This window comes from Nannospalax galili, unplaced genomic scaffold (assembly GCF_000622305.1).
Source record: "Nannospalax galili isolate Female #2095 unplaced genomic scaffold, S.galili_v1.0 scaffold762, whole genome shotgun sequence".
NCBI lineage: Eukaryota > Metazoa > Chordata > Mammalia > Rodentia > Spalacidae > Nannospalax > Nannospalax galili.
In genome coordinates this window covers 1034488-1052990 of record NW_008350126.1, presented here as the reverse complement: position 1 = coordinate 1052990, position 18503 = coordinate 1034488, and the positions used below count along the sequence as shown (strand labels likewise).

The following is an 18503-nucleotide window of genomic DNA, read 5'->3' as shown; positions in this document are numbered from 1 at the left end:
TATATATATGCTAAGTAAAAGTTCCATTTACAGAGGCTGTGGACTGTGTCAAGAGAGAAGCAATGCCCAGTGCAGATTGGGCTGGCATCTCGGATCTGCCCAAGACTCACTTTCTCTCCCTAGGCTTCAGTTTCTCCATCTTGAAAATAAGGGCTTGTGTAAAATAAGAAAATGTAATTTATGTAAAAGCACTGAAATTAGTACCAAAACATAGCAGAAGCTCATATTGTTGCTGTGATTAATTGTGCTGTAAACATTAGGTATTTATAATGGTCTACAACTTTTCTTAAGTAGTAATAGGGTATTTGGGTCTTCGAAGCTGTTAACACTGAAGAGAGAGAAAGTATCCACCTCTCCACCACTTTTTGTCCATGGGAAGGATCAATAGAGTATTGTGAGTTACCCCGAATTGATCGACAGGACAAAGCCACCAAAACTTGAGCCAGCTGAACTTCTATCACCAATATGATTCTACAGCTAGGCACAGTTCGTGTCCGATCCTGGGTTTTGTTTTGTTGCAGAGTCACAAAAAAACGTTCAGTTCAAAGGTAATGTAGCCTGAATGGTTCTCTTACCCAACTGCAACTCCTGGCATCACACGAGGAAGTACAGTCATGGCTAGAGACAGCGCCACTTGATGGTTGGGTCTTCCTCTTAGAGCTTCTGTCTGCCTCCTTTACTTTCCCCGAGGCCCTAAGTTCATCCCCAGCAATGGTTTAAAAAAGCAACAGTAGCTCTGGTCTTCCCTTGCAATGGTTATTTATTCATTTGATAAGCACATCCTTGGCATCTACTTTGCCAACCTTATTAAACTGAGTCCTAGAATTTCAATTAAGCAAGACCTGCCAGCCCTTCCAGAACTAATGCCCCTCAGTGCTCTGTCCTCCAGGTAAGCCATCCTCAAATCCTTCAAACTCCCCATCCCCAAGGCAGCCTTTCCTCAGGAGGAATGTTCTGAAGCTTATCAAAGCCCATCTTAAAATGCAGTGCCTGGGACTGAGCTCGTTATTTTTCTGAAACATAAGTTGAGTTTTGATCCCAGCTTGATCGACGTCCATGTCAAAGGCAAAACCCCAGCTGTAGCTGGAGAGCTGCTGGCACAGGCCCCATTTACGGAGCTTGTTGCTGAAGAACGTGTACAAAGGAGGGGGGAGAGGAGAGGGGAAGACTGATGCTTTCAGAAAGACAGAATGTCAGATCAGATTGCTTGACTTAGAACCCCCCGCAGCATTACTGATAAGTCTAAGTCACTCTAATCAAACAGCACACACACACACACACACACACACACACACACACACACACTCACTTTAGTGTCACTCTAGGAAATAAGGGGAAAGTAATGAGTATGGTATGCTAGTGACCAAGCACTGCTAAATAGAAAGGTCTGCCATAAAAGTAGGGTCTTCGGGGGCTGGAGAGATGACTCAGTGGTTAAGAACACTGGCTGTTCTTGCAGAAGACCCAGGTTCAAATCCCAGCACCCTCATGGCAGCTAACAACTGTCCGTAACTCCAGCTCCAGGGGATCCGATGGCCTCTTCTGTTCTCCATGGGCATTGCACGACACGGGTGCACTTACATACACGCAGGCAATACACTCATACACATAAAATAAAAAGTAATAAATAAAAATTTAAAAAGTATGATCTTCATTATACAAAGCCCCAAGTCTGAATGGGAGAACAGAGCTGAGTTTCACAGGGTGCCTCTGCAGGGGAGCAAGGTGTGTGCACCTGTGTCTTCTGACTTGTGAGACACCTACTTTGAGGCCTCTGTTATGACTATATACTAAAGAGTAGTTCCTACTTACTGTACTAAATCACCCTTCCTAGCCTGGATCCTGTTCCTCCACAGCTCTCTCCCTGTCCTCCTGTCCCCCTCCCCTCCTTCTCTCTCCTGGGAAAGAAACCATGCCCTGACAGAAGCAAGAAGTTATCTCCACTCTCACATAACTCTGAAAATCTTTCAAAGGCCAGGTGCAAAAGCCGCCCCCCCCCCAGCCATTTTCCTACACCTCAGGATGGATTAAAGGAAGCAGTTGAGAGCCAATAGATGGCAGGCAGAATGGAAAGGCTCATTAGGGGAGAATAATAGAACAAAAAGGATCATGAGGGGAGGAGGGGAGGCTGGGGATGGGCACAGATGCTGCCCAGCTCTTGGAGTCCCTTTTCTTTCCTGGCATAGGAGGGAAAGGCCTTCTAGAATGACTTTGCCAGAAGATTGTGTCTTCTCCATAGGATAACAGATCTGGGGACTGGTGAGCAGCTTACCTAAGGTTCAGCAACAGCAGTCTTTTGCTCTGGGTCCAGGCAAAGACTCCCTCACCCCCTAGGAGGGCCTTCTCCACACTGTACATCAATGGTTTTGGAGTGACCATATGGCTGGGTGCTATAGTGATAAGCTGTAAAGATGATCTGCCAGGGGACAGTCCAGTCCTGGAGCTGCTCACAGGCAATACACAAGCAGGCAGACAGAAGAGGGGTTTCTTTAAGGAGGTAGGCACCCAAAGGGAATGTACCCATCCTGCCTGGAGGAGTCAAAGAGGACTTTCCTGAGGAGATGGATTCCTTTGATATTTGCTTTAAAGACCCTCCCTCCACTCCTGCCCCTGTGACCCCTTGTGGTCCTTGGAGCTTGGACATAGCTTAGTTGACCAAGACTCCTCACAAAGGAGAGACAGACCATCAGGGGTATCTGCGAGGAGAGCAGATACAATAAGGTGGAGAAGAAGTGGGTGGAGAAAGGAGGGAGCAAAAGCAGGGAGACTAGAAGAGAGAAAAGAGACAAGGGAGAGGAGAGGAGGCAGCAAGAGGAAAGGGAGGGAGGAAGAACAGGGAGGGAGAGGAGAGGGAGAGGAAAGGGAGAGGCGGGAGAGAGGGAAAGGGGGAGAAAGGAAGAGGGAGAGGGGAGAGAGGGAGAGAGAGGTTTGAATTTCCCATCTGGAAGCGGAGCTGTGCGGCGTCAGGGCCTGGCTTAGGGGCGTGATTGGAGGGTGCCTTCGGTATCCGCCCGCGGCAGCGGCGGCCGCAGCTCGCCTGGCGGAGTTACACCAAGCGGCGGCGCGAGCTGGCACAGCACAAGGAACAGCCTGCTGGAGTCTGCCGGAGCCCTGCAGTGGCTTAGACGGTTGTTGGGATCGCCAGGTCGGTGCAGACCGTGGGCTGGGACGGAAGAGCCAGGTTGGGGGCAATAGGGACGACGCACTCAGCTGGGGCAGTCGGTTTGGGGGAGCTCACCCAGAACGCGGGTGCTGCGCTGGCCCGCGCTCGCCGTGGTGCTGAAGGGACAGCTCCCCGTGCGGACAGCCGGGCGAGGGCCGGTGCAGCAGACGCACTGCTGGCAGGTGTGGGCCCCGCGCGCACTCGCGGAAGCCGGGGAAAATCGGGTGTTGGGAGCCCTGACCGCCCCAAGTGCGGCGGGAGACTCAAGTGTGAATCTGGAGAACAACTTCCAGCATGCAGGACTAGGGTTGGGGACGTGGCCTTCAGCTACTTCGGGGTGTGGCTACCCCGAAGGCAGGCAGGGACCCTCTGCGCCCCGGAGCAGGAAGCCGCCCCAAGGGTAGAGTTCGGTTCCCTAGGGAGCCCCAGGGCGGTGGAGGGGAGCCCACGTCGGTGGGGAGTAGGGGGACTATTTGTCCTCTTACCGGAGGAGTGAGCTTGGGCTGCTCCCCACTCAGACCGGCCCCTCTCCACCCCCTCCCGGGGCAAAGTTTGAGAGCGGGCTGCTGCTAAGAGGTAGAGGTTAGGTGGTGTATGTTGGAGGAGGGGGGGGGGGCGCTCAGTGGCCAACTGAGAGCTCCAGGGCAGAGCTGCTGGGCGCGCTGGTCTCCTCGAGGGCCTGGAGAGGGGCGCCTGGAAGCCTGCCTGCCCTCCCTCCTAGTGGGGGGACGTGAAGTCCCCACCACTTCCGCTTCTCAGTTGAGCCATCCCTTATTGTCTCCATCCTCCGGCTACCCCTTCTTTCCCCCCAGTCTTGCTTACAAGGATGTGGGATGGGGGGGGGGGGCAGGACACATCCTGTGTCTCTGCCACCGCCATTAGCGTGGAGTTCCTTGCAAAAGCAATTGAGTGTTGAACTGAGTTGTGGTGACTGTAGCCCGGACTTGAATCATAAAAACAGAAAACCAGCCACAAAGACAAACACTGCAGGTGCCCGAGTGTGCTTGTCAGATGAAGGGGGTCGGGTTCCAGGGACTCCACCGAGCTTCAGTAGGTGCCTGGTAGCCTTTGGGAAGGTAAGGACTGGCTGGGAGTTGGGAGGGGCAGGGAAGGGCCTGCCCTGGGTCTCCAGTGTACTGACGGCATGGAAACCTTTGCAATCACTCTGCCCTGGCCCCCTCCCTGCCTCCCTTCCCCCAATCCAACACCCCACCACCAGGAGTCTCCACCCCCCACTACTACCCTTCCCGCGCGGGGATAGACAGTGGCTTTCCGCAGAATCGCTGACGAGCGCCTCCTGGCGGTGAGGCCCAAATTCTCAACTGCACACAACCTCCAAGACCTCCTGATCTCACTCTACCAGCATGCAGTAGAATCACTACAGGCACGCAGGCACACACAGTCCTGTGTCTAGAAGTTCAGAGTCAGACATGTAGGATCATGCTTTGAACTTGTGTACCGGCTCCCTGAAACACACCACTAAATTCCACCCAGCTAGAATATGCTGAGGATCTACCCTGTAGTGGATTCTGGGGACAGGTGAAATGAGTAAGAAACAGGCAACAGAGTGACAGTAAGGGAAAGGCACCCAGACAGCAAGGGCATGAGTTAGAGGCAGTGATGCCATCCTAGAAAGCGCCTTGAATCTCAGAAGAAGAAGAAACCATCTCCTCTTGCCAAGCAGAACCAGGAAATTCCATAGAGGGAATGATGCTTGAAAAAGATCTTGGGAAATTAGTGCTGCTGCTGATGATGACGATGATGATGATGGTGACAATAATGATATACTGAGCACCTCCCACATGCCAGGCACTAGGTGTGCACTGTCTCATTGCTCACTATAAGCCTTGCACACAGGCATTAGCTGTCATACAAGAGAAAACATTAAGTATTCAAGATCATTTAATAAGTTGTGGTTCCAGGATTTGAACTAACAGAGATGAGGTTGTGATCCTAAGACTGTGAAACTAGTATGCTCAAATCCCCCCAACTCCAGGTGTGGGGGTGGAAAGAACTTGTATTGGGGTCTGGTTAAAACAGAGTGATGTGCAAGGGATGGGAAATGAGAGGCAAAGAGGGCAGGTGCTAGATTGCAGGATTTGAAGGGCAGCACAAAGACAGTGGTAGGTTTGACAAGGCCGTGTGAAGCCATTGCAGGGTGTTTGCATAGCAAATTTGCAAATCTGCCCTTTAGGAAGATTAATCTGAGGGTCATGTGGAAGACGGATAAGAGTCAGAGGAGAGACAGAGCCCTGAAATGAGCATGAAAGCAGTAGGAAAGAGGAGGGTGGGGTATAGAAAGCACTGTGAAACTACAATGTCTACCATTCCCCTTGTTTTCTAATCCAACTGGACTCACCAAATCCCCACATGCTCTGCTGTGCACTGCCTACCCTCCCCAATTATGCCGTGAGAATTCTGTGAAAGCAAGTATTGAAACTCTCTTGTTCTCTGCTGCAGTGCCTGGTAGAGAGAAGGTGCTCAAGAGTTCAGGATGAGGGAGTGAATGTGTGTGAGCAAATGAGGAATTTACTAACTGGAGTTTTCTGTTGAAGCAATTGGAACAAAGCATGCTGGAGGAAAAGGTGGTGGGGGAGGTGAGGATGAGCTTGATCTCTGACAGATTGAATTGGAAATGGCATGTGTACTGGCATACAGGGTTAAAATGTGCAGGTTTGGGAGAGAAGCACACACACATACATAGCTAAATAAGGACCTTAAATCAGTAGGCATAGATGAAAGGTTTCCACAGGAGGTGCAGTGGAAAGGGAAAGAGTTTGCTTGAAGAACATCTTTATTTTAATGGAAGGAAAGGAACCAACCAGCAAAGGAGAGAGGAAAGACCTGTTTGAACAGAGAATGGAGACCACAGGAGTGCTGTGTCACGGAACTCAGGAGATTTGAGTGGCTGAAAGAGGGGGAGGGGAGTCATGATCAGCATCAGATCCTACAGGGAGAGAGGGGGTGGAGGGCTGTGAAAACACTCCCTGTCTGATATTTAAGATGCCTCGTAGCCTCTCATTAGCAATGACTAGAGACAGCAGATCTCTGGTCTCAGGAACAGTAGGGCTTTACCAGGAGATGAAGAATAGGCACCGAGTACAGACTCCTCTGTCAACTAAAGAGCAGAGTCAGAGAAGTGCATGGTCCAAAGAAAGGGCTGCAGAAAGGAGGGGACCCAAGGGATGTATGGAAAGGATAGAAAGGATGCTAACGATGTAAGGAAGGTAGGGGTGATGACTGGATAAAGGAAGAGGTACAAAGAGAAAAATCTAGATTGACTTCAGCCAGGGGGAGACTTCCCAGGAGCTAGGAGAGGGGAAGTATCAGGAGTGCCCAATAGTCAGCATTCATTGTTTTAATAATAGCCACTATTTACTGAGCATTTATCATGTGTCAGACACATCCTACAGATGATTTCTAACCTTCAAACTAGTGATGTAGTCCTCCTTACAACTAGAAAGAGCCCCTTCTACTAGTACCTGATGTGGAGGGAAGTCTCCTGCCAATAAGCAAGGCTGGGGAGTAGGTTGGGCCTCACAAGTCATGTAGGGCTGTCTCAACCAAATGATTGCCCAGCTGCTTTAGAAGGCCACACTAAGACTGGACAACAGGACTTTGGAGTAGACCCAAGAAGCCCAGCTAAGCAATGCCTCCGAATTACTTGGGAGCCCTATGTAGGACCCACATGAAGCAATAGAGAGATGAGCATTGAGAAGATTCAGTCTTGCATAGATGTGCTTTGGAGAGGGGTAGCAGTGGCAGCCATTACTGAATGAATGCATGGAAGCAGAGGTGTCTGGAAAAGGAGGTAGTTGTTAATAGAGGTGGCATGCTGTTTGAGTAGTGGTTATAGAACACCCAGGAAGACCAGAAGACATGCATTTCTTGACTTATCTCTTGCCTGTTTCACCATATGCATGCACTCACATGTAGACACCTCAGGATGTAATCTGCATGAGAGCAAACCTTTGCCTCTCTGGTTCACTGTTAAATCATCACTGTCTAGGATATCAACTAATACACGGTAGGTTTTCAATTAATACTGAATAATATAAATGAATATGGGGATCTGGAGCCCAGATTAGAAGTCTAGGTGTCATTGATGTCACTGATCAATAAAGCCCCTAGAAGGGATAAGCACCCTCAAAGGAAGATTTACAAAGGGAAAAAAATCAGGAACTGAGGTCAGAGTCTAGAAAACAAGCTTATGCAAGGACAGAAAGAATAACTTGAACTAACAAAGGAAAAAGGAGAGAGGAGTTAGAAGAGACAGAAAGAGAGAAGTGAGAGGAGGGAGCGACAGGAGGTGAAAGGAGGACTGAGTTACAGAACCAAGAAGGGATGGGGTTGAGGGTCAGCAGTTCAAACGCTGTGGCATTGCTCCAGCAGAAGCCGGGGGCAGGACTGGAAAGAACATTTGGTCCCAAGAGAGACTAGCTAGAGTCTGCCGCAAGTCAAGGATGGTGCTGAGCTACAGCCCAGGTGGCCTGCCTCCCAATTTGAAACATCTCAAATTAGAGTCCTATGTCTTCCACCACCACCTGGTAATTCTTTGAGCTTTGTGTAAACATTGCGTAGAAATTCAAGAGATTCAAGAGTTCCTGAAATCACTTGATTTGTTGATTGTTCATTTCCTGTTCTTAGAAAATAAATCTCCCAAGGTCTAAAATCAATGGGAAACATCTTGAGAACCGAGCAAACTTCAAGCTCAGATTTTGGGGTCAGGGGGTTCTCTGGCTTTTACTGGAAAGCCTGTTCCTTTTTGGCTTAATGTAATTCACCTAAATATGTAGTCCGCAATAGCTACCACTTTCCCGAGCTCCCACTAAACCCCCAGGCACTTGACCAGCATCTTTTTTTTTTTCTCTTTAACTCTAGTACAAAGGTAACCTTAATTCTGCCCCATATGACTAGGAACAAACTGAAGCATTCCCAGAGATTCACCACCAGTTATTTCTGATGCCAAAACCCCTGGAAGTTTTTCAACTGCTATGTCATGATTTCCTCTACGTAAAACAACCTATTAGGTGATCTGATCATGTAAATAAGTTCTTGGGCACATATTATGAAAAATTCTCAGTCTGCTAATGATTTCTCATTTTGAAGGAAATAAGGAAATGAGGCGACCCCATCAATAAATAGCCTGTGACCTTGAACTCAATCTAGTTGCAATACCCAGCCGGGAAGAATTCTCTGCCACCATTTTCCAAGACCCCTTGTTCTTCTTAAGAAGTAATAGAGACATGAAGGCTATATGAGATAAAGGTCCTGGGGAAAAGACCAAGCCTCAGTTGACCTCCAAGTCACATAGCATTTGAGATAGCTCATGGATGAAGCCACACCAAACAGAGATTCACAGCCTTATTGATTAAAGAATCAGTGAAACAAATGGGCTGGAGAGATGGCTCAGCAGTTAAGAGCACTGACTGCTCTTGGCAGAGGACCTGGGTTTTTTTATCAGCACCCACGTGGCAGCTAACAACCATCCCTAACTCCAGTTCCAGGGGATCCAACGCTCTCTTCTGGCCTCCACGGGCATTGCATGCATGTGGTGCACTTACATACATGTAGGCAAAACACTCATACACATAAAATAAAAATAAATATGTGCGTGTTTTTCTTTATAAAAAAAAGAATAAGCACAACTCAATGGTTAAGATAGGAAATATCTAAGAGTACTGGGGGGTCAATTTCTCAGATGTTGGGGTTCTGAAAGGAATATGCGAGTGGTCAGGTCTGCCCTTCTTTTCCCATCACTCTCGCTGGGGCAGTTCTTTACATACTCTGCAATTCGAGATTCCCATCAAGGTTTTATTTTGGAAAATCTTCTGAGGCAAAACCAATAACAATAAAAATATAATAAAAACTGAAAAAGCAGTGACTTAGGGAGAACTAACATTAGTACTGTGCCTACAAGGACCTCTCTAGGTAAAAGCCCAAAGCTCCAAGATGACAATGTCCCCAACGTCCCTGTGTGTAATTCAAAATAAAAGTCAATATTATATGATAAAACAGAAAGCTTACACACATTACAATAACAAGGATTTACTTCTCTATTTGTCTGATTTCCAAAGTCTGGGTAAGAGCCCCGTCTACACTAGCTCTGCCTATTTTTTCATGTACCTGCACAAGCACAGGACCATTCATTTTGTGAACTGAACCAGTGGCCCAGACTGGCTTCTCTCCACTCTCCACAGCAGTCACTTTTGTCTCAGGGAAGAGGAAACTGGGAACTTAAAGAGGTGATGTCACTTGCTGGAGGTCTCATAGCAAATCCTGAATGAGGGTGGCATTAAACCACAGCTCTCCTAACCAACCACATTCCAATACATTAGAATATGTTCAAAATGAGGGGCTGCAGAGCTCGCTCAGCCATTAAGAGCACTGATTGCTCTTTCAGAGGACCTGGGTTCAGTTCCCAGCACCCACATGGCAGATAACAGCTGTTATCTGGAACTCCATTTCCAGGGGATTCCTCACCTTCTGACCTCTTCAGACATTGCACGACATGAGTGTACTTACATACATGCAGGCAATGCACTCATACATATAAAGTAAAAATAATTTTAAAAACTAAAAAAAAGTTTAAAGATGTTCAAAATGAAGGCTTTAAACCAGAGGACCCACAAGCTGTTTGACTGCCAGTGTGTGCTTGGCCCCTAGTAAGTGCTCAGGAAATAGCTCCCTTCCATCCCTTCCATTTCCTTTCCCCTCCTCCCTGGGCATTGAGCCTTAGCCTCAATTGGTTGTACCCTGTTTGAGACTGCCATGTGCCAGTGTCTACCACTCTGCCTGGAAAGAGGGCTTTCCATCTGACCACCAATCCTCCTTTGCAGGTGGCTGCATTTCCCCAGGGTGGGCCAGCCAGACTGCTGCATGCAAATTCAGCCACGGGCTAGGGAACACTAACCAAAGCCTGAAGGATGGACTTCGTCATGAAGCAAGCCCTCGGAGGTGAGCTGCACCACCTTGCCCTGCACACCCCAGACCCCAGCAGGAGGGGATCTCAGCCCACCTGGCCTCTCTCCAAAACCCTGTTCCCCAGCTGACTCTGCCCTCTTCCTGTCCCCCACCCCCTGCATCCTCATAGGGGCCACCAAGGACATGGGGAAGATGCTGGGGGGAGAGGAGGAGAAGGATCCTGATGCACAAAAGAAAGAGGAAGAGCGACAGGAGGCCCTGCGGCAGCAGGAGGAGGAGCGCAAGGCCAAGCATGCACGCATGGAAGCCGAGCGTGAGAAGGTCCGGCAGCAGATCCGAGATAAGGTCAGCACCCCAGAAAGGTCCCCTGAGTTCCCAACTTTTGACTCCCCTGAATCCCAGTTCCCACCTTAGACCCAGTTCTAAAGTGTGAATATTAGAAAAAAACATAGCACCTGACCACGAGGTATGGAGCTGCCGGCCCATGCCAGTTGTTCAGTGCATGCCTAGTAGCACCATGCAACAAATCAAGACCACACAGTCTTTCTTCAAGCCAGCTATGTCACCAAAATGTGGCTCCAAACATGGGGAACCGTTCAATGTTCAGATCTTTGGGGATGTCAAAAGAACAAAAAGGGGCTGGAGAGATGGCTCACCAGTTAAGAGCACCAGTTGCTCTTGAAGAGGACCTGGGTTTGGTTCCCAGCACCCACATGGCAGCTAACAACTGTTTATAACTCTAGTTTTAGGGATTCCAATGCTCTCTTCTGTCCTCCATAGGCATTATATGGGTGCATTTAGATACATACAAGCAAAACACTCATACACATAAAAAAATAAAAATAAGTTGGGCATAGTGGTGCACACCTTTAAAATACCAGCACATGGGAGGTAGAGGCAGGAGGATCTTTGTGAGTTTGAGGCCAGCCTGGTCTACATAGTGAGTTTCAGGCCAGCTGGGGCTACAGGGAGACCCTGTCTCAAAAACACCAAAATAAAAAAATTAAAAAAAATTTTTTTTTTAATTTTTATGTGTGGGCTGGAGAGATGGCTCAGCGGTTAAGAACACTGGTGGTTCTTGCAGAAGACCCGGGTTTGAATCCTAGGACCCACACAGCAGCTAACAACTGTCCGTAACTCCAATTCCAGGGGATCCAACAGCCTCTTCTGTCCTCTGTGGGCATTGCACGACATGGGTGCACTTACCTACACACAGGCAATACACACATACACATAAAATAAAAATAATAAATATAAATATTTTTTAAAAAATTTTATGTGTATGAGTGTTATGCCTGCATGTGTGTAAGTGTACCTATGTTGTTCAGTGCCCATGGAGGACAGAAGAGGGAACTGGAACTGGTTACAGACAGTTGTTAGCTGCCATGTGGGTGCTGGGATTCAAACCCAGGTCCTCTGCAAGAACAGCCAAGGCTCTTAACTGCTAAGCCATCTCTCCAGCCCCAAAAATAAATTTAAAAGAAAAGAACAAGAAGGTTTTATGGGCAAGTATGCATTTGAAAAGAGACCCAGGCGGTTTTCCCTATTAGTTACCTACCGAGGACCAGGCTCAGCTCTACACCTTTCCCAGTGAGAAACCCGAGTCTTAAAAATACTGATGAGCCATGTTGTCCAAGTCTGAATGAGTTGGAAAGCTAACGTTCTCCTTCCCCCTGCCCTACTTTGTACCTCTCTCTCTCTGCCTCTCTCTTCCCCAGTACGGGCTGAAGAAGAAGGAAGAGAAGGAGGCGGAGGAGAAGGCAGCCCTTGAACAGCCCTGTGAGGGAAGCCTGACCCGGCCCAAGAAGGCCATCCCTGCAGGCTGTGGGGAGGAGGAGGAGGAAGAAGAGGAGAGCATCCTGGACACAGTGCTCAAATACCTGCCTGGGCCACTGCAGGACATGTTCAAGAAGTAACCGGTCCTCCTACTCCAGCCCCACATTAGGATTTTGTTGTTGTTGTTCTTTCTTTTCTTCTCATTCAGTTAAGTCTCAATTCCAAAGGGGAAAACCTCAGTTGGCCTCTGCTCCCCCTCCCTAGCCAGGGTCTCCTCCCCTCAGAACTCTCTTATACCCTTCTTCACCCCAGAGTACCTAGTCCTGTTCCACTCCCACAGTAGTTTGAAAAGGGGAAGACAGCTTTACTCCAGGAGGGGGCATTCAACCCAGAGCCAAAGGCATCAGATGCCCCTTCAGAAGCCCAAGGTCCATGTTAGTGTGGTGACCCATACATTCCTTCGTGCTCCCCACTGCCAGGAGGACCACTGTCCCCAGTCAGCCAAAGTAATGACACATTCCAGCCCTGCCCAGCATGCTGACCTTTGGCCTCTGAACCCCCAGTGGAAGTCCAGGTCAGGGCAGAGGCACTGAGTGACCTGGCTCTGAGAAAGGAAATCAGAGTAAACTTGTCCTGTAAAGGCCTAGCCTGAGAGGCTCTGGGTCTGACCAGGCTAGAGTCTGCTGGGCAGGAGGCTGGGGCTCTCCTTTTTCCTCTTCCTGGTGACACCTACCCAGGACCATACCTTTCCCCAACCCCCACCCAAAGAAGCATGGCCCCTGCCAAACTGGTCCCTCCAAATGGATCCTCTTCGGACTTTAGCACACCTGTGGAGGAGCCCAGGGCAGGGCAACCCCTTGGTCTCCCTCACTGACTTAGGTCCTGGGACCCCACTGCCAGGCTAGGCCCCAGTTTGCCCAGCCAAAGGGCTGCCCCAGGCCCCCAGAAAACACTTGGAGCCATCGGGCAGTAATGGTCTGTACCATGGGACCCCCTCATTGGTACAGCCAAACTGCCCCCATTCCTATCCACCCTCCTTCCCCTCCCTGTCCTGTCCATGTGCTTCCATGTCCCCATTGTCCCCAGGAGGACTCTTCCTGGCCAAAACCCCAAACAATGGGAGAGAAGCCAGTTCCCACCTGACAGAAAGCTGCCCATTCTTCCTGTTGACCAAGAGTGAACTCCCTTCTGGGGTGTATGGGACTAGTATCTGTCCTCACCCAACATTGACAAGGCTTCCTGCTCTGTCAGTTTATGGGAATGGAGTAGGGACACAGGGGGGATGTCCATGCATACCTGATAGTGTGTGGCAGGCCACATCATGCATATATGGTTAGAATGTGGTATGGCTTGAGGTCACATGTGTGTGTCGGTCATCATACCTCTGTGTTAGATACTGTGTATGTGAGGTACCTCGTGTGTATTTGTTTGTTTGGTGTGGTGTGCTTGAGTTTCAATTATGTTCTAAGTGTGTGCTTGCCATCTTGTGTGTTTAAAGATTGCATGTGTTGGGCTATATACGCATGTATTTTGAAAATGGCATTTGTGTCATGAGGGGTAGTTACATGTTAGACGATGTGTTTGAGAGAACTGTCAGATGTGCTAAGACAGTTGTTGATGTGTGCAGGTCTAAATAGGCAGTTGTGTGTATAGATGTGTGCTTGGAGAGAAAGAACCAGGGTGAAATGCTCCCTTCCACCCCAAGACCACTAGTCACAGGGAGCCACATCTAACAAGAGACCTTACCCTTGGCCTAGAGTCCTCCCACCCTTTGGGGTTTCCTACCTGAGGTCCTCAGAACTCTACTGGGACAGACCCAGGCAGTGCCCCAGGAAGCCATGCTGGGCCCCCACCAGGGCCTATCCCAAAAGCAGGGGCCAGGGAGGGGGCAACTTGCCTGCCCCCAAAGCCCCTGTCCCACTGGCCCAGTTTGCATTCTGCAGGTTTTCCATTTTAGTAGACTTATGCTTTTATTTCAGAGAAGACATGGGTCTTCCTTGTCCGTTTCCAATAGTTAAAGCCATATAAGTTAGACTGCAATACTTTAAAAACGAGACTAAACAATCCATATGTTTAGGGAACCAGAAAAGTCCCCTGGTCTGTCCCTTCTCTGAGGAGCAGGGCCTCGGCAGCTCCAGCTCCCGGGACTTACCCTTCTCCCCGACCCCCACTGCCTTGTGTACCTGTGTCACCCCCAGGGGGTCAGTGTTTGTGTCTGTGTCTGTGATGGGGAGCCACCTTGCACCCCTGTTGTCTGCTTGTTGTGTCTTTTATCCTGGGCAGGATGGTCGCTCTCAAGAGCCTTAGAGTCCTGAGCCAGCGATAGGCAGGGACCAGTCCAGGGCCCCCAGACCTCCCTAGACCCTGAGTACAAATCCCACTTGAACACAGGGATGAACACCAGTCTTGAGATAGGTCTTCCCCTTGATGGGGAGCCTCAGACCTCAAAGGTGATGGCAGGGTACAAAGCACTGGATGGGTGGCAGAGATCAAGTCTCAGAGCTTCAAATTAACAAGCTACACAAAATATCCCAGGTGGGCCTGAAGGACTCCAGACCCTTCAGATGATGTACCTGGTGGTTTCATAACCTCTCTGGGTCCCAGAATGGGCTCAGGGCTTTTCAGCACAACCCAGTGCCCTCCAGGCTGGGCTGGCTTAGTCTGGGCGCACCTCCCAGTTTTCTCCTTTCTGTTCCCAGGCAGCAGGATTTGGGGGCTTCCAGAGGTGGAGACAAGAGGGGATCACTTCTGCCTGGCACATATCTGACTCTGTCCCCACAAATCCCAGGGGGATGTAATGACTGTCATTTCTGATGCAGACCTGCCTGTGAGGAAAAGGCTGTGGGTGACCTTGAAAGGATGCTATGCATAGCATACTCATGGGAGGACAGAACATGTGGAATGCTCATGCAGGGGAAAGGATGTCCACCTGATATGCCTGGAGGAGGTGTGTGTGACCCAAGGGATGAGAGGATTAAGTGTATTACTCAGAAATGCAGTGTACATGTGGCACACTGGAGGGAGGTACCAAAATTCACACACACACACACACACACACACACACACACGGCATGGGAGGTGACTGAAGATAGAATAGACAGAATGAGGTACAAGGGGTCATGCACTACCCACGTGAGCATGTGTAATCTTGGGGAGTCTCCAGGCTCCAGGGATCTCCATGTGCTTATCCCAGTAATGGGACAGAATTTCCAAAGTGACTGTCCTCCATTCCAGGTCCAAAGCACTGGACAGTGTCCTTGGCAACAAAGCTTCATGGGGCATTTCTTCAATGGAAGCAAGAAGTCTATAGGCCATCCCAGTCATATGACAGAAAGAGAAAGTGAAAGCAGGAAACAAACAGAAGGGTTGCAGTGCAGGGCCCCTGGGTGCTGTAGCTGTAGCTGTTGTGCAAACCAGCCATCTCAAAGGCTTGTAACTAGAGTTAAGTGGCATGACGTTCCCAGCCCCAGGAGTGCCCAGCATCCAGCTGTCAGGGTTGCCCATCCACAGCTCCACTTTTCCATCTGTCTAAGGTTCTGCCAGCCCCCGAATGTACCAGGAAGCTAGAAGTCAGAATGACTCCCATGAGAATGCCTCCCAGGTCAGAGGATATGCCTCCCAACACATGTCCCCTGCTCTAGCCCCCATTCCTGCTGCCCTGTTTCACCAGAGAGAGAACGGAAGTGCTCCTGCTTGCTCCAGGACGGGGCTGGGGAGTCCTACTGAGACCCAGGTGAGATGGACCATCCTGCTCATGTGGGGGAACCCCTTTCCCATATTTGTGCTCTGTCTTTGTTGCTCTGCTTCCTTTAAATGTGTCAGTACCTGGGGGAGGGGAGGGTCACTTCCCTCCCCTTGAACCTGACCAAAAGCCATGGCCGTGCTCCCCACTTTGTATGACGCAAATGCTAAGATGTACAAAACCAACAAAGAAAAGACCTTGTACAGCAGCTTCCATGTCTGCCCTCCTCTGTCCGTCAGCACCGTCCAGGCTAAACAGTTTCAGCCACTCACCAGTAACGGGAGATAACAAACAGCTCAAAGGACTCCAGAATTTCTTATGTCTTACCCCAGCTTCTGGCCAGGACTGTGGAAATGACCTAGAATCAGTGGAGGCCAAAGTTAGGGCTGGCCCCAAAGTTTCAGGATCAGTCTACTTTCCTAGGCCAACTCTACAACCCCAGAAGTGGGCTGTGCAGGCTAACCTCCACATCCCATCCCTCACTGCCCTTTTCTACAAGGTCCTCAGGGCATGGCATCCTGAGAATACCATGAAGGCACATTGTGTGGGCAGATGTTTATCTGTTGTTCATTCCACAACCACGGGTGGAGCATCTACTCCCCAAGAAGCCTCTTGCAGGACTCACAAAGAGGACAAAACTTGGTGTTCCTCTTGGACACAAACACACCTTGTTGAGGAGTCAGAACCAGATCAGAGCCCCTCTCCATTTCCACGAGCCCCTTACCACATACCCTGCCTGAAGTGAAGGCCCATTTTTCTCTGGCTTCTCAGCATTTCTTATTGCCATGAATGGGCATGTTTCTACATACTGATCTACCTCTTCCCTCCCATCCATCCTTTTCCCTGCCACCCCAGTCCTACCTAGAAGATGCATCTAAAATGAAAATTTCAACATGTCACTCCCTGCCCAACACCTTCCACTGGCCTATTGGATGATGTCTCCCTGGAGGACAGTATCCAAATGGTCAAAATGGACTGGTGTGATATGACTCCTGTGATCCCAACCTGCTCGATGCCCTACGATCCAGCAGTCCCCCACACAGTGCTGCATCACATTTGCATACCTTATTCCTCTGCCTGGAATGAATGGTACCCTTGCCCTTCCTTGACACAATCCTCAAGCTTCTCAAAATCCAGCTCAAATGTCACTCTCTTCTATGAAGCCTATTGATACAACTGCCTGTCTCTCGACCAGAGCAAAGTCTATTACTATACACACAAAGCATCACAGCTTTGTGTTGCAATAAAAGCCCTGGGTCTATAGGCAGGTTCTGTCACCCAGCAGAGTAATCTTGAGCAAGGCACTTAACCCCTGAGCATTTGCTCACAAGTGAAATGGGATGGTAATAATTGCTCTAACCTCCACTGTTGTGAAGAGTAAATGAGGTCTTGCACAAATGTCCTTATCACTGAGTACCAAGCACTCACTGACTACTCTGTATGCCCTATTCAAGGCTGTGTCACTGCACAGAGCTCCCTCCCTAACTGAAAGCTTTGTAAGGACAACATATTTGTTACCTCCCAGTTTCTGTGGGTCAGGAGTCTGGGCACAAGCTTAGTTGGATTCTCTGCTTTTAAAAGGCTCTTCATGAGGACTCCAGTAAGGTGTAACCTAGGCCTGGGGTCTTCATCAGAAGGCTCAGTTGGGCAAGGGTCACTTCCAAGTTCATGTGGCTACTGGAAGAATTCAGCTTCTGGCTGTTGGTTGGAGACTGTCCCCTGTTCCTTGTCCTGTGAGCCCCTCCACTGGGGCACCTCACAACATGCAGCTTGTTCCACTGGAGTATGCAAGCCAAGATGACTCTAGAGTCTGCTAGCAAGATAGAAGCCACAGTGATATATCATCTAAGCATGGAAGGACATCCCATCACTTTTGCCATGTGCTATTGGTTAGAAGCCATTACAAGTCTTGCCTGGACTTTCAGGGAGGGAACTGCCCCAAGTAAGAATGCCAGGAATGGGGGAATCACTGAGACTTCCAGAAGCCACAAAGACGGAGCCCCAAGTCTCCCTTCCTTGCAATGTATCAAGCTCCAAACCTTGGCAGCCACAGAGTCCCGGGAGGTGATGGAAGTGTCTCAACATAGGAGCAGTGGCTAGTGGTGGGTTCTCCTATGGCTTCGGTAAGGCAAAGCCCAGTCCCAGAACCATGGACTGGCCTCTGAGGGCTTGCCAAGGCTGATGACTGCAGATAAAGAGAACAAGAACTTCAGGGTCCCCTGGGAGTCCACCATATGCTCTCCTAGTTACACTAGACATTCCTCCCAAGTCCCAGCCCTCTCTCCCTCCGCCCCCAGTAAACAACTCAGCCTAGAAAGTCAGGTGTTTCCTCTTTTCCACAAAGTGGATCCCAGTGTACTTATGCCATGGTATATAAACACTGACACCCTCCTGGGTTTGATCCTAAAGTTTTTCTCCTAAGGATTTTAATCCTTTTAGTTAAATTACTCTTCTGCTACATATTTGGCTCTGTACTAGGCACCAAGAATACCAACCACACAATCCCTTTTATGAACCTGTTTGCAAAAGAGGAAACAAACCAATTGCCCACACAGCATGTCCAGTTACAGAATAAACTTAGGCACATGGTGAAGGCTCCCTGGAAGAGACAACATCTAAAATAAGTTTGAAGCAAGGAGTCAACCTAGTGGAGAAGGAGGGCAGAGCAAGCTGAGGATAGGGATGGGCAAAGACATGGAGGCAGGGGCAGAAATAGTTCAATTCAATCCACGTGGTAGAAATGAGTGGGGGAATGTGAGCTGTTGGTGAAAGGCTGAGTCTAGGGACAGCAAACTGGCACCAAGCAATAGAATTGGAGCTCTGCCTGCAGTCCACCCAGAGTTACTGAAGGATATGAAGCAGAGATAGAGAAAGAGGACTATCATTTCAGGTCAAGAA

The 18503-nt window shown here is 49.3% G+C and overlaps 1 protein-coding gene and 1 long non-coding RNA gene across 5 annotated transcripts in view; one reads left to right on the top strand and one right to left on the bottom strand.

Moving 5' to 3' along the window:
- Cplx2 (complexin 2) overlaps positions 1–15813 on the top strand; it is a 76462-nt gene extending 60649 nt beyond the window's left edge. For 3 of the 4 annotated variants that reach the window (XM_029570532.1, XM_029570531.1, XM_029570530.1), the window contains 3 exons: positions 10003–10120; positions 10257–10432; positions 11806–15813. In XM_029570532.1, the coding sequence (XP_029426392.1) occupies positions 10090–10120; positions 10257–10432; positions 11806–12003 (405 nt within the window). In that variant the 5' untranslated portion in view covers positions 10003–10089 and the 3' untranslated portion in view covers positions 12004–15813. Of the gene's footprint in view, positions 1–2885; positions 3146–10002; positions 10121–10256; positions 10433–11805 lie in introns of those variants that run through there. The other variant, XM_008847339.3, reaches the window with a different exon arrangement.
- On the bottom strand, positions 14851–17001 carry LOC115072743. The gene is made up of 2 exons (XR_003851764.1): positions 16670–17001; positions 14851–15963 (listed from the first exon to the last, which is right to left on the bottom strand). It is a non-coding gene; the product is annotated as an uncharacterized LOC115072743 (long non-coding RNA).
- Positions 17002–18503: the final 1502 nt, after the last annotated feature.